At 38.1% G+C, this 26,011-nt stretch overlaps 1 protein-coding gene across 2 annotated transcripts in view; it reads left to right on the top strand.

Annotated features, from left to right (window-relative positions):
• LOC126458039 (uncharacterized) overlaps positions 1–26,011 on the top strand; it is a 425,031-nt gene that overhangs the window by 158,593 nt on the left and 240,427 nt on the right. For both annotated transcript variants that reach the window (XM_050094831.1, XM_050094830.1), the window contains exons 5-6: positions 1,471–1,630; positions 20,386–20,608. In XM_050094831.1, the coding sequence (XP_049950788.1) occupies positions 1,471–1,630; positions 20,386–20,608 (383 nt within the window). The remainder of the gene's footprint in view (positions 1–1,470; positions 1,631–20,385; positions 20,609–26,011) is intronic.

Here is a 26,011-nt window from a genome sequence, read left to right as displayed (position 1 = left end):
AGTCATTGTTTTTATTTCATTTTATTTTTATCGGCACCAGAATTCCTTTTGTGCATTGTTACTCATGGATATGGGACAAGTCAGAATTACAGTTTGTATTAAATATTATAACTAACTGATAATAAGAAAAGCAATAGTGACTTCTGTAGAATGAACTAAACTTTATAACTGTATAAACTTAATATATATTGGAAATATTTTACTTGGTTATTTTAGGTGAGGATTTATAAACTCTTCTACTGTGTGATAACTGTGCATGTATTAAACAATTTTTGCAGCATTACTTTTAACATAAACTTTGAGTAGGTTTTCAGTAGATGAAGCTACCAATATATCTAGTAGAACCAGATTTATTGAAAAAAAAAGCTGTTCCCAAGCGATAGCAAAAATCCTACATCTAACTTGATTACCTAAATTGAAGGATAAATGACCCACAGGTCTACCACACTTCATATCTCATATCCAAATGTAACCAAGTTCCAGAATGTCTTCAAATACATGTTCTAGTATGTCAGTCCCCTTTTGTTCAGGCTCCTGTCATAGTTCATTCAAGACTACTGTATAATGAAGGTAAGCTTTGCAGAGTACACATTGGTTGGCTGTATGGCACCTTCTGTTTGATAGAGAGCACCATACAGCAAACTGATGTGTTCTCCTCGAAGTTTACCTCCATTACAGAAGCTCTGAAATACTGCATTGATAATGGCTAGTTACTAGCTGAAATCTAGATTTGCTTTAGTAAAGCCTGAAAGGAAAGGGTGACTCATTGCTGTACTCCATCATTTTGAAAGTCATATCACAGTAGTTGAGTGCATTCCACATTTCTAATGAAAGGTAACTCGATATATTGTTTTTTGTATACGAAAATCAGTGCCTCAAATGTGTAAAGGGAGGGAATGAGTAGTATTTGAAATTTTTTAACAGTTGTTGACAGGACTCCTGTTGTTTGGCAACATGCATATTCCTAATTGTTTTCCATTGTAATACTAGGAGTCTTGAAACATTTGCTGAATTCATGCAAAAAATCGTGCCATGTATGCCTGGTATGAACACTGCAAAACATTTATGTGGTATTAGACTGAAGTTTGGAGGTACATCTTTGCTTTCAGACTGAGATTCTCCACCATAAAATGCCAGGAAGCTGTTGGTAGCTATTGAAATAGTATGGCTCAGTATTCCTTCAAAGGAATTCCTTTGAATGACTGCAGTTTGTGCACTTCTGAGGTTCAAGGAGTTGACCGTAATAACAGGCAACCATTGGTATTTATATAGGTAGTATGGCTCAGTATTTGTCCGAAGGAATTCTGTTGAATGACTGACATTACTGTATTTTTGGGTTTTTGGGAGTTGAACATGATGGCAGGCAACTGTTCCAATAATTTTGTGCTATGAGTACAGCTGGGATTATTAAAAAGAATTCAACTTTTCATTATTTCACCAGAACCAAACTATAATGAAAATCATAAACAGTTTGTTACAGACTGGAAAAGATATGACCATGAAAGAAATTGAAAATTCATTTGGAGGAAACATATGTAGATGCACTGGATATCGTCCAATACTAGATGCCTTCAAATCATTGTCCATTGATGCTACAGATGAACTCAAAAAGAAGTGCCAAGACATTGAGGTAAATGTGAAGCCATATTCCATTGTTTTTGTTCTGCATTTACACATAAAAACATGTAACTTTTTCTGTGCTGTTATAGTTATGATTTAATAAGATACACAGAAGCAAAAAACTAATGCTACACTCTTGTTTGTATTGCTAATGTTTTATCATATGAACCATCTAGGCAAGATGCAGTGATACCAGTGTTGTACCTGCCACTGTCTGCTTATGGATACCTTTTTAACAAATCATATTGGTCATTCTGAATAAACAGTTGCATTGTGGAATTCTTACAGAGGATGTAATTGATAGTTAACTTTTCAGATAACGATTTGTAGCTAATGGTATTTTCTATTTCCTGTTGTTGTGAAAAATTTGTCTGATGTGACTATAGACTGCAGTTTAAAACAAACTTTTACACTGCACAAAAAAAGAATTCATGTTACAAGACACAGAGTGATTGAAGTTACATACATGCCTGTACCCCTCTGATAACAATTTATATTTCCAGTAGTCATACTCTTTGTCTCTCTTTGTCTTTCTTTTATGATGTCATCAGAAGTAAGTTGCACACACATTTTACCATCCTAAGGTCAAGTTTTGATTATGCCATTTAATGTGCACTTCTGATTTAAACACACACACACACACACACACACACACACACACACACACACACACACTGGGTGATCAGAAAGACTATGAAAAGCTACTAAGGGTGTTGCTAGGTAGATTGTGCTGGGAATAACGGTTAACAACAAAATTCAGTTTTTTGCACCATTTCAGAGGTAATTAGCATTGAAGTAGCCAATCAGGCCAGTTCATATGCAAATTTAAGCAGCCCATCATATATAATTAGTGTCAGTTGTTCTCATAGCATAAATGATAGCGCATGAGAATGCTGAGCCTTTGGCTCAGGTTGGATCCTTACAACCATCCCATGTCCAATTCTTGTGTCACTCTCTTGTTCAGTTTTGGTAAACCAAATGGAGGACTTATTTGGTGACATCATCTCTGATGGGCCATAAAGTTGCAACAATTATTGGCAAATAAGACTGAACTCTTTTGCTCCAACTGGATGAAAAACTGCTTTAGAAGAGGCATATATTGCAAAACAGTATCAAAAGTCATATTTAATGTGGACATTTCCACTGTTCAGGAAGCTGCTGTGGTTCTTGGAAAATTGGTGGAGTTTAAGTGCAAAATTTTGAAACATCTACCCTGTTCAGCAGATATGCCACCACGTGGACAGTTGTTGTGACTGGGAATTGTTTTGAGTCTGACAAAGATGTTATGGCAGCCATAGATGGGTATTTTATAGACCTTCTAGAATTACATTGTATGAATGGAGTTGTAGTGCTTCGAGAGTTTCGGGTTAAGTTCTAGAAACACTTGGCTCACCAACGTCTCGAACACCCGACATTTTAATGAGAAGGGTGAGAGAGCCTTTTTACTGTGCCACACTTATCTGTGTGTGCAGGAGGGACAGCTGTCATGGGAAGCCAGGAGCTGCATCAGATGAGCGGCCCCAACAAGTGGTTACCAGCAGTGCCTTGGAATTTATATCAAAAAGACAAAGAATGTTTGTATAATGTTCCATGTTTTGTGCTGTCATGAGGATTGTTACAGAGACAGATGAAATGTATATTGTATAGAGACTCTTACTTCATGTGTTGGCTCTGCATGAGGCAGCATGTATGTAATTGTATGGGTGTTTTGTCGATTCTGACAATTATCTTGGAACCAGTTGGCTTGCTGGAGCTTCTACAGAATAATTGTTGCTTTGCGGATGAGAGTTGAAAATATATTGTTGTTGAACTGAAAAGATTGTATGAGTAAATGATCTATTTCAAGAACAGCAAGTTGGTTAATATTATTCCTTTTAACCTGATACCATCTTCGGAGAAGAATTAAATGGTGAGAGCGATGTAGCTGATGACCCAAAGGAGAGGATCGGCTGCATGCACAACGTATGAGTCAACTGGAAGAGACATGTGAGTCGTGCAACCTAACACAGCACTGTCTCTTGTCATCCAAGAAAGTGTTAGAACATGGCGACCAAGTGACAGAGCACAAAGAAAAAGGGAAATTGTAAGGCAAGAACAGGAAGAAGATATTTGAATTGCCATAGCAACCAGGCATAACAAGACTGAGAAACTGTTTTGAGTAATTGCATTGTGTCTACTGAACCAAAGGGAGAAAGTTGCAAATGCAACACAATATAAGATGAGAGAAGGTAATAATGTCAAAAGAACGGAGGGAAGATCTTAACTTTTCGATTAAGAAGATTTGGGTGTGGGGAGGAAGAAGTTCTCACACATGCCGCAACCAGCCACCGATGTTGACGCAGTAACCAGCCAATGCTGACGCAGCAACCAGCCGCTAACGTCGATGCAGTAACCAAACGATGGTGACGCAGTAACCCGCCACCATTGCTGACTGCAACAGCTGCCATTCACCGTTGCTGACTTCATGTCTGCTAGCTGATGCCAACACTACAACCAACGTTTGACACTGCTGATGCCTGTGTTATTCACCGGTGCTGATTCTACACCTATTTGCCAATGCAGCATAAAACTCTACGCTGGGAGAGTGAACAACAATAATTGTTCGGGTAGAAAATTAAAAAGTAAATAAAAATAAAAAAAGGAAGAAGAAACTGTTCAAATATTATAGTACTGTAGCTAGTACATTTAGAGGGGAAGTTGTTTTAGATGATCACTAGGTCAAAAATCTATAGGAATATGGATAGCATATGGCTATGACAGTGAGTAAGGAGGTGCCAAACTGGTCTGAGGTAGTGAATTTACTTAAAACCCAGAGAGCAGATTCAGTGGCTTTGAGAAAAGAACTAAGTGAAAAAAATCCTTCTTTTAGAAAAGAACTAAATGCTAAGTTAGATACTCAAAGAGCAGATTTAAATGCTCAAAATGCTTCTTTAAGACAAGAACTAAGTGATGAAAGTCTTAAGTTAGATTCAGTAAATACACAATTGAACATCAAATTAGATGCTCAGAGTGAGGTTTTAGTAGCCAAAGCGAAACCGTGAACAGTCAAGCAGCTAATATAGTTTTGTTAAAGACCAAATTTGACTCTTTAAATAATAAGGTAGAAAATCTAAAATTACATTTAAAGAGTGAACTCACCAGTTCTTTGAATACCCACATTGAACAACTATTTACTGAGTTTAACCAAAGCCAGGATCAGCAATTTCAGGATTTAACTAAAAAATTAGAATTGGACATTGAAGATAAATGTAATAATGTAGAAACAGAACTTGTCGAAAAATTAGGATCATTTCAGAGTGTATGCCATTTTACATTTGATGCTGTAAAGCAGATGTTGCACACCCTGAAAGAGAGTGTTGAGAAACAGGTTAAGCTAATTCCTTTTGTCCAATTGCAAATTTCAGGCATCAACACTCGCATGGATAACTTAGAAAGAAAAGTTAAAGAAAAACTAGACACATCAGATTTAATAAATATCGGTAATCTGACAACATGTCTACAAAGCTATCCTATGAACCTGATGACACTAAGAGAAATGTTGAGTTATGGAAAGAATTCAAACTTATGCAGGACCGAGTAGGAACAGAGGGACTTCTACTAGTGTAGTGTTAACCAGTGAAGTCGAGAACGATTTACAATGGGGAGCGAATTCCGGGTTATCAAGCCAATTCCCTAAGTTTAAGCTGAATGGGGAGGTACACCCAACTCACTTCCTGAAGCGATTTAACCAGGTATTACCCAAGTCTTGAGAAGACACGAAAAAGATTGAATTTGCAGTGGGTTATCTTTTGGGAGAAGCCTCAGAGTGGGGTACCATAAACGTTGAATTTTCTTCTTGGGCAGACTTTCAGAAAAAGTACAAAGAAAATTATTGGTCAGTCAGTGCTCTGGAGGAACTACTATCGGATTTGTGGGACCCATAATATTGCAATAGTTCCTGGGGTACAATGAGAAGATATTGTGATTGGCTTTTAACGAGGGCGAAGTGCTTAGATACACCCATGGAAGAAGAAGGGTTGGTTAGGATTCTTATAAGATGTTTACCCACTTATGCCAGAAAGGATGTATTGTGTAGTGGTTGGAAAATGGTAGAAGAATTATTATCCTTTGTAGATGCACTTAATGCCATAAATAGGGACCGAAATGATAGCATACATCAAAATGAAAGTCAAAATTACCGGAGAAATAATAATAGTAGTGGTAAGTTTAAGAGACACGAGGCAAATTTAGCGAGAGTACATCAGCATAGGCAGAATGATGGTAACAAAAATTTTCAGAAGAAACACCCACCTTCAAATATAGTCCCAGCTTCATTGCAGGAATTTGTACTGAGTAATAATAGAGTCCAAAGTAGTAACGTCATACCTCGATTTGGTAACCAGCCTGTGTGTACAAATAGCAATGAAAACATAGTGCAATCTGGACCTGGGCCAGGGCCCAGGTCATAGAAATACATTAGGAGGCCTAAATTATAATAAATATGTTACTTTTGCACATAAAGTACCCATCAAAGAATACCGATACCAACATTAATCCACGAACAATTATGTTGTTGTTGTTGTTGTTGTGGTCTTCAGTCCTGAGACTGGTTTGATGCAGCTCTCCATGCTACTCTATCCTGTGCAAGCTTTTTCATCTCCCAGTACCTACTGCAACCTACATCCTTCTGAATCTGCTTAGTGTATTCATCTCTTGGTCTCCCTCTACGATTTTTACCCTCCACGCTCCCCTCCAATACTAAATTGGTGATCCCTTGATGCCTCAGAACATGTCCTACCAACCGATCCCTTCTTCTGGTCAAGTTGCGCCACAAACTTCTCTTCTCCCCAATCCTATTCAATACTTCCTCATTAGTTATGTGATCTACCCATCTAATCTTCAGCATTCTTCTGTAGCACCACATTTCGAAAGCTTCTATTCTCTTCTTGTCCAAACTATTTATCGTCCATGTTTCACTTCTATACATGGCTACACTCCATACAAATACTTTCAGAAATGACTTCCTGACACTTAAATCAATACTGGATGTTAACAAATTTCTCTTCTTCAGAAACACTTTCCTTGCCATTGCCAGCCTACATTTTATATCCTCTCTACTTCGACCATCATCAGTTATTTTGCTCCCCAAATAGCAAAACTCCTTTACTACTTTAAGTGCCTCATTTCCTAATCTAATTCCCTCAGCATCACCCGACTTAATTAGACTACATTCCATTATCCTTGTTTTGCTTTTGTTGATGTTCATCTTATATCCTCCTTTCAAGACACTGTCCATTCCATTCAACTGCTCTTCCAAGTCCTTTGCTGTCTCTGACAGAATTACAATGTCATCGGCGAACCTCAAAGTTTTTATTTCTTCTCCATGAATTTTAATACCTACTCCGAATTTTTCTTTTGTTTCCTTTACTGCTTGCTCAATATACAGATTGAACAACATCGGGGAGAGGCTACAACCCTGTCTTACTCCCTTTCCAACCACTGCTTCCCTTTCATGTCCCTCGACTCTTATAACTGCCATCTGGTTTCTGTACAAATTGTAAATAGCCTTTCGCTCCCTGTATTTTACCCCTGCCACCTTCAGAATTTGAAAGAGAGTATTCCAGTCAACATTGTCAAAAGCTTTCTCTAAGTCTACAAATGCTAGAAACGTAGGTTTGCCTTTCCTTAATCTTTCTTCTAAGATAAGTCGTAAGGTCAGTATTGCCTCACGTGTTCCAGTGTTTCTACGGAATCCAAACTGATCTTCCCCGAGGTTGGCTTCTACTAGTTTTTCCATTCGTCTGTAAAGAATTCGTGTTAGTATTTTGCAGCTGTGACTTATTAAGCTGATAGTTCGGTAATTTTCACATCTGTCAACACCTGCTTTCTTTGGGATTGGAATTATTATATTCTTCTTGAAGTCTGAGGGTATTTCGCCTGTCTCATACATCTTCCTCACCAGATGGTAGAGTTTTGTCAGGACTGGCTCTCCCACGGCCGTCAGTAGTTCCAATGGAATATTGTCTACTCCGGGGGCTTTGTTTCGACTCAGGTCTTTCAGTGCTCTGTCAAACTCTTCACGCAGTATCATATCTCCCATTTCATCTTCATCTACATCCTCTTCCATTTCCATAATATTGTCCTCAAGTACATCGCCCTTGTATAGATCCTCTATATACTCCTTCCACCTTTCTGCTTTTCCTTCTTTGCTTAGAACTGGGTTTCCATCTGAGCTCTTGATATTCATACAAGTGGTTCTCTTATCTCCAAAGGTCTCTTTAATTTTCCTGTAGGCGGTATCTATCTTACCCCTAGTGAGATAAGCCTCTACATCCTTACATTTGTCCTCTAACCATCCCTGCTTAGCCATTTTGCACTTTCTGTCGATCTCATTTTTGAGACGTTTGTATTCCTTTTTGCCTGTTTCACTTACTGCATTTTTATATTTTCTCCTTTCATCAATTAAATTCAATATTTCTTCTGTTACCCAAGGATTTCTACTAGCCCTCGTCTTTTTACCTACTTGATCCTCTGCTGCCTTCAATACTTCATCCCTCAAAGCTAGCCATTCTTCTTCTACTGTATTTATTTCCCCCATTCCTGTCAATTGCTCCCTTATGCTCTCCCTGAATCTCTGTACAACCTCTGGTTCTTTTAGTTTATCCAGGTCCCATCTCCTTAAATTCCCACCTTTTTGCAGTTTCTTCAGTTTTAATCTACAGGTCATAACCAATAGATTGTGGTCAGAGTCCACATCTGCCCCTGGAAATGTCTTACAATTTAAAACCTGGTTCCTAAATCTCTGTCTTACCATTATATAATCTATCTGATACCTTTTAGTATCTCCAGGGTTCTTCCATGTATACAACCTTCTTTCATGATTCTTAAACCAAGTGTTAGTTATGATTATGTTGTGCTCTGTGCAAAATTCTACCAGGCGGCTTCCTCTTTCATTTCTGTCCCCCATTCCATATTCACCTACTATGTTTCCTTCTCTCCCTTTTCCTACACTCGAATTCCAGTCACCCATGACTATTAAATTTTCGTCTCCCTTCACAATCTGAATAATTTCTTTTATTTCATCATACATTTCTTCAATTTCTTCGTCATCTGCAGAGCTAGTTGGCATATAAACTTGTACTACTGTAGTAGGTGTGGGCTTCGTATCTATCTTGGCCACAATAATGCGTTCACTATGCTGTTTGTAGTAGCTTACCCGCATTCCTATTTTCCTATTCATTATTAAACCTACTCCTGCATTACCCCTATTTGATTTTGTGTTTATAACCCTGTAGTCACCTGACCAGAAGTCTTGTTCCTCCTGCCACCGAACTTCACTAATTCCCACTATATCTAACTTCAACCTATCCATTTCCCTTTTTAAATTTTCTAACCTACCTGCCCGATTAAGGGATCTGACATTCCACGCTCTGATCCGTAGAATGCCAGTTTTCTTTCTCCTGATAACGACATCCTCTTGAGTAGTCCCCGCCCGGAGATCCGAATGGGGGACTATTTTACCTCCAGAATATTTTACCCAAGAGGACGCCATCATCATGTAATCATACAGTAAAGCTGCATGCCCTCGGGAAAAATTACGGCTGTAGTTTCCCCTTGCTTTCAGCCGTTCGCAGTACCGGCACGGCAATGCCGTTTTGGTTATTGTTACAAGGCCAGATCAGTCAATCATCCAGACTGTTGCCCTTGCAACTACTGAAAAGGCTGCTGCCCCTCTTCAGGAACCACACGTTTGTCTGGCCTCTCAACAGATACCCCTCCGTTGTGGTTGCACCTACGGTACGGCTATCTGTATCGCTGAGGCACGCAAGCCTCCCCACCAACGGCGAGGTCCATGGTTCATGGGGGGGGGGGACGAACAATTATAATTGAAAGAATAAAAGATCTTGAAGTTAACATCTTTGTAGATTCGGGTAGTGAAGTGTCACTTATTTCTCGGGGTTTCTTTAACACATTAAGAACTAAGCATGACTTACCTATACTACCAATAACAGGAGTATATATAGTCGGTATAACTGGAACTAAAAGTAAGGTTATCAAATATGAAACCCAAGTAACTTGTAACATCGACAGTATTAGGCTCCATCAAACACATCTAGTAGTAGAAAATATTAACAGGGATGTGTTATTTGGCCTAGACTTGCTGTCAGAATTTTATTTCGTGTTAAATTTTGAGGAAAATTTGCTTTATTGTGGAATAGGAGACTATAAGTGTTGTGTACCGTTTGTGACAGACAACAATATGGGTAAACGAACAACAGAGGCTCAATGTTTGAAATTAACAGCTACTACACAATTGTCACCAGAGATTGAAAACATAAGTCATACTTTGCACTGGTTGGACATACAAAACAAAGTATACAAATACCAAATATTAACAAATGACCAAAAGTTAGATTTAGCCAGGATTCTACTAGAATATGAAATGGTGTTTTCTGATAGTCCGGGTAGTATTAGTGATTTTGTACGTAAATTTAAGATCAAAGATATTACTACGTTCTTTTGTAAACCTTACCCAATCCCAGTAAACTTAAAGGAAGTGGTTAAGGAGGAGACAGATAAAATGATAGACAATAAAATAATAGAATGCAGTACGAGTGTAATAAATAATCTTTTAGTAGTAGTGAAAAGGGCTACAGGAGGTATGAGGTTAGTACTGGATGCACACACCCTAAATAAACATATAGAAACTGAAAGAGATAGACCTATTAACATTGACGAGGTATTGTCCAAATTTGAGAAAGAACAGTATTTTAGCTCGATGGACCTGACTGCTGGTATTGGAAAATATGGTTACATCCAGATTCAAAGAAATATACCACATTTCTATTTGATGGGAAATCCTGTCATTTTAATGTGTTACCATTTGGATTAAATATCTCGGTAGCAGTATTTGTAAGTGTGCTGGACAAAGCGTTAGGAAGAGAATTATTAAAGGATTTAATCATTTATGTAGATGATATACTGATAATCTCACCCACCTGGGACGAGCATTGCTTGATCTTGGGGAAGAACCTAAAAAGATTTAAAGAAAAAGGTATTACAGTCAAATTGTCTAAATTGCACTTTGCGAGGCAAGAGCTAAAATTCTTGGGACATATCATAGGTGTACAAGGAATAACCCCGATCCAGAACATATAGAGGCCATTAAGGATTGTCCACCACCTAGAAACATAAGACAATTGAAGGGATTTCTTGAAATGGCAGGGTATTACAGACACTATATACAAAGTCAAGAGTTAAACTACCCTTGACTTTTGCATTTATTATGGATGGAATACCATGGAGTTGGGACCAAGGGCTCATAACACATTTGAAAGTGTAAAGCGGGCACTATCAGAATCACCGATATTGCACCATCCGGAGATGGGTGAACCATTCAAGACTTCAACCGCTGCATCAGACTATGGTGTAGCTGCAGAACTTTTCCAAGGCGAATGGGGTTTGGAAAGTATAGACCATAGGTCAATAGCGTTTGCTAGCCGAAGTCTCAACAAACATGAACTGCATGAACTGAATTATGCAGCCACAGAAAAAGAATTATTGGCCATAATATGGAGTATACAGAAATTCCAAACACTGATATGGGGTCTGAAATATATGTCTCTACAAATCACCAAGCTCTGTCATTTTTAATGAATAGTTGAATACTACACAGAAGATTGATGCGGTGGATGTTGTTTCTTCAAGAATATGACATTAAAATCCAGTATATAAAGGGTTTGGAGAATATTGTACCCAATGCTTTGTCTTGGCTACCAGTAGGCATGAAAGAACTAAAGTGTACAGAAGGACCTGGCTTAATTTTTGTGATTAATTTTTTAACACTGGAATATCCCTTAAAAAGGTGCAAGAATTGGCTCAGAAAATAACATATGACATCCAGTGTGAGCCTTAGTTTACAGATATATTTGCTATGTGTGTTAGGAAGTTGTTGCCTCATAATCAAGATGGAAAGTGGAAGATTATAGGACATAATTTGTTCTGGAGAGACAGTAAGACAACCCAACATTGGCGTTTATGCATACCAAATTTAGTAAAAGATGAGTTAGTGTGGTACATTCATAAGGGGTATGGACACTTCGGTATAAAGAAATGTAATGCTCATATGAATAAGTTCTATTATTTTAAAAAGCTAGGACATAGAATAGCATTTGTCATTAAAACTTGTGAAATTAGTCAAAAACTGAAAGTGAGTAACACTCACGTTAAATACAAAATGTATCCAATTATTCCTAAAGCGTTACACAATCTAACAGCTGCAGATTTCTTTGAACCAATTCCAAAAGGAAAAGGAGGAATGGCTTCTATTTTTGTCCTCATAGAGCGTTGGTCTAAGTATGTTAAGTTATACCCTATTAAGAAAGCAAGTATGCCAACTGTAATTCACTGTGTGCAACAGTATTTTGTGGAGGTAGGACAACCAAGGCGGTTTCTCACCAATAATGGTCCTCAGTTTATGAGTAACGAGTTTAACGAATTTTTAGTTTGGGAAGATATCCGTCAAATATTAGTATCCAACTATAACCCATTTTCGAATCCGTGTGAAATGGTTATGAAAGAAATTGGAACACTATGCCACACCTACTGCCACGAAAAACATACATCATGAGCAACAAAAGTTAAAGACTTTGAACTTATTTTAAATGAATTACCACATCTATCAACTGGACTAATGCCTTTGGAGGTAATAGGGTAATAGGTAAACTCTTTGTAGGGGAATCACTTATTAAATGTTTCGTGTGGCCGTAGCAACCTGTAGACAATTTCCAACTTCAACAGGAAATAGTCTGTAAGAACATACTTAACAGAGCACAACAACAAGTGAGCAAATATGTCAAGAAGGCTATTGAACCTCAATATAAAGTTGATGATCTAGTTCTTGTAAAGCAGCATCTTCAGAGCTCAGCCTTGAAGAAAGAGACACATAATTTTTTTCTGAAATATGACAGACCTTTCCGGGTACAAACAGTAATCCGTACCAAGACACTATTTTTAGTAGATCCTATAACTGGATTGGAAAAGGGAAAACACAACATAAAGGACCTAAAGTTGTATATTTCCCAGGGACATTAACATTCTGTGTTAATGAGCGGAGTGACAACTGTTGGTTCCTGAGTTGTTTTCGGTGTTACTTCCACATTAATTTTCCTACCAGAATTCCCTTCAAATCTTCAACTATTCTGTAATTTCTTCATAACGTCTTAAACTATCATATCATGTTAGTATTTAAGTGACCGAATATGACTACAAGATTGTGACTAATTTAAGAGAATCACAGATAAACAGTGATCTCTAAACATAAAACGAAACAAGCAGAATAATATTCTGGTAGAAGGTATAATATGATGGTACTATGTAAACAGAGTGACTTTAAGATGGAATGAACAGAACAGAATATTATATTTAAGGATAATATAATATGAAGTGACTAATGAAATAACTATCTTATCGTAGTGTATAATTTTCTATACCTTTTATTAGATGTGATGTAGATGGGAGGGTTTGTATCAATCTTGAAAGGGGTGGGTAGTGTAGGTAAAGATATGACTAACACTACACACACACCACACCTTTCAGACAACCCTTGCAAACAAGTGTGACTGATTCTTCACCATTTGCTGATTTGCTGTTCCATAGGTGTTGCTAAGATTTTTCTTCAGGGACTTCAGAGGTGAAGGTGAGAATGTCCGTTCTGCAGGAGATGTTTAACATCATACCTTCTCTGGCTCCTCGCTCAAGTACCGACAAAGTAGTGATCCTAAGGAAGGGGGGTGGGAAGGTTTTTCCTGTCTTTGGGGCTATCTTCTTTTTTTCCTTTGATCTTAGCAACCATCTCTATTTTTTCCTTTCTTACTTCTCATCTGAGTACCAGTCTATCTTTCCCTCTTTCCATATACGTATACTTCTATCGCTGAAGTCCTTCTCATTCTCCTTGGTTTCCTATAACCTCCAACTTATTTCAAATATATAGGCCGTAGAATCAGGCTGCACGAACACACATCGACATACACACAAAATTACACTTAGACACAAACATGAAAATTACAGGCTAGAAACCTAAAGCGATGTCAGAACTGCCAAGGGATGGAGCGGAATCAAGACATATGTACATCTGGGTAGATGCACATATTGTATGGTTGATACATGACAGATCTGCATTGTTCCTGTTTTTTTTCTTTTGTCACTTCTTATATATTTATACATAGGTATAAGAACAGAGATGGTTATATATTGCACAAGGAAGTGTGAGAAATGAAGGAGAGTAGAAACTAAGGAAGAACTAATGAGCATAAGCCAGGGAGGAACTAATGGTAATATTATTTAGGAATACTAGTTGAATATTTGTTGTGATGATTTGTATCACAGTGGGACAAATATAGAATAAAGAAAGGTATTATATATTGAATTATATATAAATATGAGGTCAGCTGAAAGTGTAAACATTGAAAAGTAGTGGAGGACTCCAGGGAATCAAATAAGGTACCCAGACGTAAGAGTGAAGTGTGAAGTAGAATTGAATTTTGCCAGGGAATATTTAGTGACAGTATACAGTACAGTAGATATACATACTAGGGCAATGAACCATGGGGCCTACTCACAAAGAATAAGGGGGGTGCACCAAGCTTTTATTGAGTAAAGAAAAGGGGAGACAGGCAGACCGAAGAGAGACTGATCTATACTGTGCAGGCAGGGGCACCAAGTAGGGAATTGACCTGTACCATAGAATATAGGAAAAAGAAAGAGGCATACCTACCAAAATGGAAGGAGGTAATGCATCCATAGGATCAACCAGGGGGCAAAGTATAGGAGCTGTGCCTAAAGGGAAGGACAGTATCGTGATAGAAGTCACATAGTTTTATAGAGATTATTTTGGTAAGTTTGGATTCTTTGCATTTACAGCGTTATTAGGAGTTATGAGTGTTGGAAAGAACACGTTCATTGTTTTTCTCCAGAGTTTCCTCCAGACTACAAGTTACTGTAGGAAATGAGACTGTTAAGTCCAAAGAAAAGATAGTTTAGAGAATTATACTAAAGAATGAGGAAATCAAGAGTCTGTGCCACCTGGAGTTTGTGATTGGAATGTTGTCCCCACAATTCCTGGATGTAAAAGTACTAACTCCAACATGGGTGAAATTCTCAGATAGTTATTGTTGAAATGAACAAAAACAAGAAAAGGAAGATCTAGGTATTAAGTACACAAGGAGTAAACAAGATATATTGTATATTGATTGAAATAGAAATTAGTGTTGTGGTAGATATTAATATACATCATGAATATGTGTAAAATATCATGTGTTCGAGCTAAGGGGAGTGATATGTAGTGCTTTGAGAGTTTCGGGGTAAGTTCTAGAAACACGTGGCTCTCCACCATCTCGAATACCCAATATTTTAATTACGAGGATGAGAAAGCCTGTTTACTGCACCACAAATACCTGTGTGTGCAGGAGGAACAGCTGTCATGAGAAGCCAGAAGCTGCATCAGACGAGCGGCCCCGATAAGTGCCTTGGAATTTATATAAAAAAGTCAAAGAGTGTTTGTATAATGTTCCATGTTTTGTGGTGGCATGAGGATTGTTACAGAGACAGATGAAGTGTGCATTGTATAGTCTTACTTCATGTCTTGGCTCTGTATGAGGCAGCATGTATGTAATTGTATGGGTGTTTTGTCGATTCTGACAATTATCTTGTCACCAGTTGGCTTGCTGGAACCTGTACAGAATAATTGTTGCTTTGGGGATGAGAGCTGAAAATATGTTGTCGTTGAACTGAAAAGATTGTATGAGTACATGATTTATTTCAAGAATAGAGAGTTGGTTAATATTATTCCCTTTAACCTGATACCATCTCCAGAGAAGAATTAAACGGTGAGAGTGACGTAGCTGATGACCCAAAGAAGAGGATCAGCTGCATGCACAATATATGAGTCAACTGGAAGAGACATGTGAGTCGTTCAACTTAACACAGCACTTTCTCTTGTCCCAGAAAGCCTTAAAGAGTTCACTCACTGATGAAATGTTGTCCAAAATGATTTTGTGTAAAAAACAGTCTACTATCAAATTTAGTGCATTTTTTAGTAAAAACCAGTTTTTCATTGCTGGGGTAAAACCGTTCACATTGCCCTTTGGAACTTCAGCCAGGCTTATATCTTCTCAAATATGTTTCACATTGAAAAAATAAGACATACAAAACTCTTAACGACAATATAATGTAAATGGATAGATAAAAAATCTACTCAGCAGGCAGCAGCAGGAGAACACACGCACACTCAAAAAGGTTTAACTTTTACAAGCATTCGGAGCCAGTGGCTCCTTCTTCTGGCAGAAGAGTTGAAGGGGAAGGAAGAGGGGTAAAGGAAAAGGCCTGGAGAGGTTTAGGAAAAGGGGTACAGTTCAGAAAAGTCATCCAGAAGCCCAGGTCAGGGGAGACTTACTGGACGTGATGAGAAGGAAAAAACCTTGAAAGCTTGTAAAAATTAAACCTTTTTGTGCGTGGGTACTACTGCCACTACTTGGTGAAACTTTGCATCTATCCAATTTCCTTATATTGTCAATAATCGATTACTTTTGTTGTTATAAAACTCTTAATGAGTAACATAGCCGTTTTTATACAAGAATGTGAGAGTTTTTCATGTTATGCTTGTGGAAAATGATAGATGAACAATTGTCACACATCTATGAAGTATTATTCAGATGTAAAACTTTTACACAGTTTACCTTCACAATAAATGGTCATATTTTTAGTAGAGGATTTGACCGTGGGGATCCTGGCTTGCAAGGTTACTACAAGCCTCTATCAAAAAAAGCACATGCAACGTCAGGGTGTACTATGTGCTGGTGGTGTTGATGACTGTCATTGACAGGTAAGCTCAGGGCACATGAGGCAACCCAGATTTTATAAATCATACCAAAGCATGTGGGGCCCTATTTGGTTGGACATTTATTTCCATTTTGTTTCCAGGGATTTTTAAAGACGTAACTAAATTTTTTAAACAAAAATTGCCACTCTTCATCTACAACGTGTTCATCTACACATACAGGATGTATACAGTGACTATATACAACACACCACAGTGGTGTGGAGGAAGTTGTGGTGGAAATAATAATAATAATACTGTGATATTCAGAGTAAAAATAAATGTACAAATTAATTTGCAATACGAAATGACTCATTCCACATCATGATGATTTATCATGCAAAATGATCCATGGAACACGAATGTAATTAACTAACTACCACTTTGGTATGGGACACATATGGTCTATCAAGTTGGGAAGCTACATTAAATTGACTTACAAAAACCAACTAAACTGCAGCGCATGTGAATCACATGGTATTCTCAATATTCTCTCTCTCTCTTCATGTAGACTATTAGGTCTAGAGAAAAAATGAGTAGAATATTTTCTGTGGGAAATTTGATGTAGTTTAATTTTGTTCTAGGAGTACACGGTTTTGAGTTATTTTCTATCCTACTTCGCAACTGTTGGTATGCGTAACTCACTGCAATCCGGCCCGCACCTGGCTGTAACTTGTGCTCAGAATATTGCACAAAACTAAATTTCCCTATCCTAAACAGTCATGCCGCTACACCACTGATAATATTGCTGATGACAGCGTCTTTAAAGCAGGGGCTTTAGTTTTCTGAAATTCGTTCAGCAAAGAAGACAAAGTAAATAATCCAGAATTTGAATCAAGAACAGCTGCCATCATGAGTAACTTAGAAGTAGATACCATGGGAGAAGTGAAGCAGTGTAAATCACTAAATAAAGGCAAGTCTTCCAAGTCAGATATTACACCATTTAGGTTCCTTTCACATTATGCTGATACAGCAACCCCATAATTAGCAATCATAGACAGCCACTCACTCAATGAAAGGTTTGTACTAAAAGACTGGAAAGTCACACAGAACACATCAGTACTCAAAAAAGGAACTAGGAATAATTCACTAAATTACAGAGCCATATCACTAACGTCGATTTGCTGTAGAATTTTGGAGCATACACTGTGTTTGAATATTATTATTTATGTTGAACAAAATTATTTATTGGCAAGTAACATGCATTCAGAAAATATCATTCTTGTGAAATACAACAAGCTCTTCATTCACATGAAGTAATGAGTGCTGCTGACAGTGATCTCAAATAGATTCCATATTTCTAGATTTCCAGAAGCCTTTTGGCAGCATTCCTCTCAACTGACTTCTAATCAAATTGCATACCTACAGAGTATCGTCTCAGTTGTGTGACTACATTCATGATTTCCTGTCAGAAAGGTCACAATTTGTAGTAATTTATAGAAAATAATAGAGTCAAACAGAAGTGATTCCTGGCATCCCCAAGGAAGTGTTATAGGCTCTCTGTTGTTCCTAAGTTATATAAATGATTTAGTCGGTAATCTGAGCGGCCCTCTTAGATTTTTTGCAGATGATGGTATCACCTACCATTTCATAAAGTCAACACATCATAAAAGCAAAATGATTTAGACAAGTTATCTGTATAGTGCAAAAAGTGGCAATTGACTTTAAATGAAGAAAAGTGTGAAGTCCTCCACATGAGTACTAAAAGGAATCAGCTGAATTTCAGTTAAACTATAAATCACACAAATTTAATGGTTGTGAATTCAACTAAATACTTATATTTAAAAACAAAGATGATGTGACTTACCATACGAAAGCGCTGGCAGGTCGATAGAAACACAAACAGACACATACATACACACAAAATTCAAGCTTTCGCAACAAACTGTTGCCTCATCAGGAAAGAGGGAAGGAGAGGGAAAGACAAAAGGAAGTGGGTTTTAAGGGAGAGGGTAAGGAGTCATTCCAATCCCGGGAGCGGAAAGACTTACCTTAGGGGGAAAAAAGGATGGGTATACACTCACACACACACACACACACACATATCCATCCACACATATACAGACACAAGCAGACATATTTAAAGACAAAGAGTTTGGGCAGAGATGTCAGTCGAGGCGGAAGTGCAGAGGCAAAGATGATGTTGAATGACAGGTGAGGTATGAGTGGCGGCAACTTGAAATTAGCGGAGATTGAGGCGTGGTGGGTAACGGGAAGAGAGGATGTATTGAAGAGCAAGTTCCCATCTCCGGAGTTCGGATAGGTTGGTGTTGGTGGGAAGTATCCAGATAACTCGGACGGTGTAACACTGTTCCAAGATGTGCTGGCCGTGCACCAAGGCATGTTTAGCCACAGGGTGATCCTCATTACCAACAAACACTGTCTGCCTGTGTCCATTCATGGAAATGGACAATTTGTTGCTGGTCATTCCCACTAGAATGCATCACAGTGTAGGCAGGTCAGTTGGTAAATCACGTGGGTGCTTTCACATGTGAAAGCACCCACGTGATTTACCAACTGACCTGCCTACACTGTGATGCATTCTACATGAATGGACACAGGCAGACAGTGTTTGTTGGTAATGAGGATCACCTTGTGGCTAAACATGCCTTGGTGCACGGCCAGCACATCTTGGCACAGTGTTACACCTTCCGGGTTATCTGGATACTTCCCACCAACACCAACCTATCCGAACTCCGGAGATGGGAACTTGCTCTTCAATATATCCTCTCTTCCCGTTACCCACCAGGCCTCAATCTCCGCTAATTTCAAGTTGCCGCCACTCATACCTCACCTGTCATTCAACATCATCTTTGCCTCTGCACTTCCGCCTCGACTGACATCTCTGCTCAAACTCTTTGTCTTTAAATATGTCTGCTTGTGTCTGTATATGTGTGGATGGATATGTGTGTGTGTGTGAGTGTATACCCGTCCTTTTTTCCCCCTAAGGTAAGTCTTTCCGCTCCCGGGATTGGAATAACTCCTTACCCTCTCCCTTAAAACCCACTTCCTTTCGTCTTTCCCTCTCTTTCTCTCTTTCCTGATGAGGCAACAGTTTGTTGCGAAAGCTTGAATTTTGTGTGTATGTATGTGTCTGTTTGTGTTTCTATCGACCTGCCAGCGCTTTCGTATGGTAAGTCACATCATCTTTGTTTTTAAATATATTTTTCCCACGTGGAATGTTTCCCTCTATTATATCAACTAAATACTTAGTGACACAAATTATGAGTAACTTAAATTGGAGCGATCATATACTTAATGTTGTGGATCAAGCTAACCAAAGACTGCGATTTATTGGCAGAATACTTACAAGATGAATTAAGTTTGCTGAAGAGGCTACCTTCACTGCACTTGTCTATCCTCTTCTGGAGTATTGGTGTGTGGTGTGGGATCCTCCTCATGAGGTAGGATTGATAGAGAACATAAATAAAGTCTAAAGAAGGGCAACTCATTTTGTACTGTCACGAAATAGGGCAGAGAGAATCACGAACATGGCGGGGTGATAAACCATTAAAACAAAGGAGTTTTCATTGTGGCATGACCATTTAATAAAATTTCAATCACCAACTTTCTCCTCTAAGCTTGAAAATATTTTATTGTTGCCAACCTACATAGGGCAAAATTATCATCACAATAAAATAAATCAGAGCTCATACAGAAAGATTTAAGTCTTCATTTTTCCTATGGGGTATTAGGGAGTGGAGCAGTAGGGAAATACTCTGATGGTGGTTTCAAGAACTCTCTGCCAGGCACTTAAGTGTGAATTGCAGAGTAATCATTTAGATTTAGATGTCGATGTTTTTCATGTAATATCATACATCTTAACATTGTCTCATGTTGCAACTGACTTTAGTTTTCAGGAAACTATATTTTCTTGGTGTATGTATCATATTCTATTTTTATCTTCTCAGGATTGGGAAAAGAAGCTCTGTGTAAGAAGTGGAGGTACATGTACACAGAACTGTGGTCAGAATGGTGAATGTTCTATAGAAACATTAGCAATAATTTCACCAGTTCATGTGAAATTTGAAAAGACAGATTGGTTTAAAGTGGATACAATTGCAGATATATTAAAAATTTTTGAAAATTTGGGGGACAGGCCTTACATGTTGGTTGCTGGTAACACAGCCCATGGTAAGTATATTATCAAATTCATCAAATAACTGAATCCCAATTACTGCAATAAGATCTGATTAAACAAACCCAAAAATTTTACTTGTGGTGAAATAGGTTACTTCATGATATTCTGAGTCTCTCACCAGAGAAAATGTTACAGTGAAGAGTATATTTATGCAATTTAAAGCATTGTGAAGAGTCAATTATATACAAAAAGAAAAATGTGCACTACATAACTAACAGTAGTGTTAAGAAATGTGTAAAGAATAAGAACAATGCAATATTTTTGTGCTTCACTTAGTGTGGTCTTTGGTTTCTTCAAACATCCATCACCTGTTGAATTATAACTTTTAATATGAATCATCAAACATACGAGTATACTTTCACAGTTGTGATAGTTCAAAGTCAAGAGGATTGTTCCCAGAGGAATACTATTACACAGTCTTCTGAACAAACAGTATTATTTAGTCATGAAGATAAATGATGCCACTGTTGTAGGTGAATTCCAACATTATTCTAACAACCCAAAAGACACTGTTCAGTTTTTAATTTTGTTTATATGAGATGTGTACAAACCAGTGTCCCACTATATTCCATAACCTGCTGCTGTAGTTTTGCCTTTCTCTTTCTCCTGTTTTTAGAAGTATTAGCAGAAGTAAATGATTACTCTAGAGATCTACTACAACCCCCTGCGTATCGCTCACATATAGATTGTGATTATAAGATTAGAATAATTACTGTACACACAAAGGAATTTAAAAAATCATTCTTCCCTCACTCCATAAGTGAATGGAACAGGAAGAAACCCTAATAACTGGTACAATGGGTTGTACCTTCTGCCTTGCACCTGACGGTGGTTTTCAGAGTATAGATGTAGATGTAGATGTAGATGTAGATGTAGATGTAGAAGTAAAGTTCTGAAGCAGGGTTATAATACATGCCTGTATAGCTCAGTCGGTTAGAGCAATGCCCTCAAAAGACATGTTCTGAGTTCAAGTTCCCCTCTGGCACACAGTTTGATCTCCCACGAAATTTCAAAACTATGCAGACTCATTTCCAGAATGAAAGATTCATTCTTTAAAGAGAAGTTTCAACATGTTGTGGAAGCTAAGGTGATGTGACTGTTGTTGGTCATTTAACAACTTCATTTCTATTCCCTGTTTCATTCCTTATATGACTATATCCATCATCCTGCTTTGTTTAACTGTTAGATTGTGTTATTAAGGCAAGTGGGTGCATTCACTCTACCTTTCAAATAATGCAACAATAACAATAATTCTAACATACATCATTGACTTACTCTGCCTCCCTTAACCCGAGAACTTTCTTTCATTGCTAACACACATTGCTTCCAGGCACGCTCAATAGACTCCCATTACTAATATCAGTCTATATGCCAAAATCCTGACAAAAGTCTTAAAAGCATCAAAATGTTAAATCTTTTTCTCTACCCATACCACTAACTGAAGCCTGGCAAATCATACATAAAATTGTGCCAGGACAGTTCCAATTTCACTCCAGCTCTGATTCTATTCTGTTTCCTTTCAGCCTTGCCCTTGTAATCATCCAGGAGTTCTTCACTTGCAGTCTGACTTCACCTTCCTGCCCTAGACCATTTCTCAGCTAGTCCACTATGGAACAAAGAGCTTCACATTACCTAAAAACTGGTCCCAATCATATTCTTTCTGTAGAATATAACTAACAGTGATTATGTGGCTGACAGTCTCTAGAACCTTTCAAGATCACTGTGTACAAACAGTATGACTATGATTCCATACCAGAAGTCAAACGTGACCTCCAGCAGATCCGTAAAACATTAATCCCATCCAAATACTGAACTCTCTCATCTCTCGCTGGCAAACCTCTCCACCCCCCCCCCCCCCCCCCACCTTTTTCTCTCCCAGGCCCTTTCCCTACCTCTCCACTCAAAAGCCATCTTATAACTGCTTCTAAAGCTTCATAATCCATGTAGTGCTAGTTCCCAGCTGTGGAGTTCTGAGAAACTGGTGTCTGGGGGAAGAATCCAGATAGCACGTGTAGAGAAACAGGCACTGAGGTCTCAGTTGTCATGTTGTAGAACATGTTATGCAACAGGATATTGCATGTTGCCATTATACACCCTCTGCCTATGCCCAATCATCCTAATTGGTAATTTGGAGGTAGTGATGCCGATGTAAAATGCCCAACAGTCTTTACATAACAGCTGGTATACGACATGTGTCATTTCACAGGTGGCTCTCTCTTCAATAGCATATGTTTTGCCAGTTACAGGGCTGCTATAGGTGGTAGTAGAGGGTTGCATAGGGAAAGTCTTGCAGCAGGCATGGTCAAAGGGGTAGGAGCCATAGGGTAGGGAGATGGGGGCAGAAGGAGCTTCGTGTCTGACAAGAATATTGCAGAGATTGGAAAGGTGCCGAAAACCTATTCTAGGTGTGGTTGGCAAGATTTCAGACAGAATGGATCTCATTTCAGGGCATGATTGTAGAAAGTCATGGCCCTGTCAAAGTAGATGAAATCGTGCCCTGAAATGAAACCCATTCTGTCTGAAATCTTGCCCATCACACCTAGAATAGCTGTTCGTTGCCGTCCCAATTTCTGCAATATTCTTGTCAGACCTTATGCTTCTTCTGCACTCATCTCCCTACCCTATGGTTCCTACCTCTGTGACCATTCCCACTGCAAGACTTGCCCTATGCACCCTCCTAGACTAGCCCTATGCACCCTCCTAACACCAACTATAGCAGCTCTGTAACTGGCAAAACATGTACTATCAATGGATGAGCCACCTGTGAAATGACACATGTTGAGTGCCAGCTGTTATGTAAACACTGTTCGGCTGTTTACATTGGTGTGACTACCTCCAAAATCATCAATTAGGATGAATAGGCATAGACAGAGGGTGTTACTGGCAACACACAATATCCTGTTGCAGAGCATGCTCTACAACATGACAATTGTGACCTCAGTGCTGGTTTCACCACTTGCGGCATCTGGATTCTTCCCCCAGACAAACGTTTCTCAGAACTCTGTAGGTGGGAACTAGTGCTACAACATGTCCTTGGCTCTCGCCATGCATGTAGCCTTAATTTATGTTAATTTCTTCCGTCTCAGCATTTCTTCACAGTAACTATTCTTTCCTTCACTCTGTTTTAGTTTTCTCGTCTTTCATTGTCTTACCCATCTATTTTTCACTGCTACCTTCCCATCTCTGTTATGTACACTGCACTTAGCTTTTCACTCCTACTAACTCATGCATGATGTTTAATCAGTTATCTCTGTCTTGCACATTACCCTGTCTTCCACCTTTAAGCTCTCAGGTTTTCAAATCTCATCCAATTCAGTTCTCAACAATCAGTCTTTCCTTCTGATCACTTGTGGTAAGTCTCCCCTGACCCATGGCTCTGGGTGACTTTCCCGACATCCAACCCTCTTCCTAGAGCTCCAACCCTTCTGCGTGAAAAAGGAGCCATTGATTCCAAAACGTTGCCTAATTACAACCCTCTTTTAAGTGTGTGGTCTGCCACCACTTGGTGAGTAGACTTTTTATCTATACAATTAAATTATTTTGTCAAAAGTTAATTGTTTTTGTTGTTATAACTTTATACATATGTTTATTGTGGATCTTATTAGTATGTGATCACTTGCAATTCTAAATTGCTTGAATACCCTCACATCCTGTAGTACCATTTTTTGTTTGCACAATATAGTTATTATTATTTTTTTAGATTAATTTGGTCATTACTAAGTGTATTTTCTATCTATTATCTTTTGGAAGAGCATAATAAGTACAAAAATAAAATTTCTAGCAGTTTAAAACTGTGTGCCAGACTGAGACTCGAACTTGAAACCTTGCCTTTTGTAGGCAATGCTCTTACTGACTGTGCTATTCAAGTGTGATTCATGACCATCTCTCACAGCTTCACTTCCACTTTTGCCAGAGCTTCCAAACTTGATAAAGCACTGGGATGACAGATTAGGGCTTAGAGATTAGGTTTAGTTTAATGAGATGATTTTCATGAGTGTGGAACAAATCAGAAAATATAACAAAAAAAGCATCTGAATACAATATAACTTCCATCATCATTTGTCAGGAGACTGTCAAAATAGTTGAATACATTACAGTAAACTGTAACTGCTAATATTTACAGAATTAATACACTGTCAGAATGAAACAAAGTTATGCACTTTTAATAAATTTATCATACACAAAATACCTAACCTTGACTGTTGTGACCAAGCGCTATCTAAACGGAAATCTAACAGACATTTTTACTTTAGCTGGTCTAACACTCCCCATTAAGATATTCATCTAAAGAATAGAAGGACTTGCTTATCCAAAAGTCTTTTAAAATCTGATAAAACTGTGCATTATCTGAAAATAAGATTTTAATGGTTGCTAGCAATTTATTGAAAATGTTTGTTCCTGAATATTGGATCCCTTGTTGGACCAAGGTAAGTATGTTAGTTTTTTATGTGTATTTTCTTAGTCCTAGTATTAATACTATGTATTGAGCTATTTGTTGGAAACAGAGATATATTATTTGCAACAAATTTCTTTAAGGAATAAATACACTGAGAAGCATTGGTTAGAATACCCAGTTTCGTAAACAGGTTTTTACATGGTGTTCTTGAATTTACACCACAAATGAGCATTATCACATGCTTTTGCCCTCCAAAAACTTTTTCTCTGTTTGATGAGTTACCCCAGAAAACAATCTCATATGACATAATAGAATGAAAGTTACCAAAGTATGCAAGTATTGTTATATTTATATCTCTTACATCTGGCATCATTTGCACTGCAAATATGGACTAGTTTAGGCACTTCAGCAAATTTGTGATGTGTCCTTACCAACTGAATTTATTATTGAGTTTAAGCCCAGAAAATTTACAAGATCAACCTCTTCGATCTGCATGTCTTCAGATGTTATACATATGCTGGAAGGAAATCTCTTATAAGTCCCTGAATTGCATACAGTGGGTCTTTCCAAAGTTTAATGACAATGAATTAGCTTTAAACCATTTATTAATGTCAGTGATAATATGAGTAGCAGCCATTTCTAAATCTGTACTTGATTTGCTATTTATTACAATAATTACAATACTTGTATCATCTGCAAACAAAATGAACTTCGCATCTGGCAGTGTAACCGATGAGAGGTCATTAATGTACACATGAAAAGCAGCAGACTGAAGATAGAACCTTGAGGAACACCACATGTATTTAATTACCAGTCAGAAGAAGACTGATTGCTTACTCCACAGGTATTTAACAACAACATCCTTTGTTTCCTGTTAGTTAGGTAAGACTCAAACCATTTCGCAGCATTGCCAATGACACCATAATATTCTGGTTTACATAAGAGAATCCTGTGATTCGCACAGTCAAAGGCTTTTGACAGGTCACAGAAAATGCCAGTG

This window comes from Schistocerca serialis, chromosome 2, assembly GCF_023864345.2.
Source record: "Schistocerca serialis cubense isolate TAMUIC-IGC-003099 chromosome 2, iqSchSeri2.2, whole genome shotgun sequence".
In the NCBI taxonomy this organism is placed as follows: domain Eukaryota; kingdom Metazoa; phylum Arthropoda; class Insecta; order Orthoptera; family Acrididae; genus Schistocerca; species Schistocerca serialis.
This window is presented reverse-complemented; position numbering and strand designations above follow the sequence as displayed.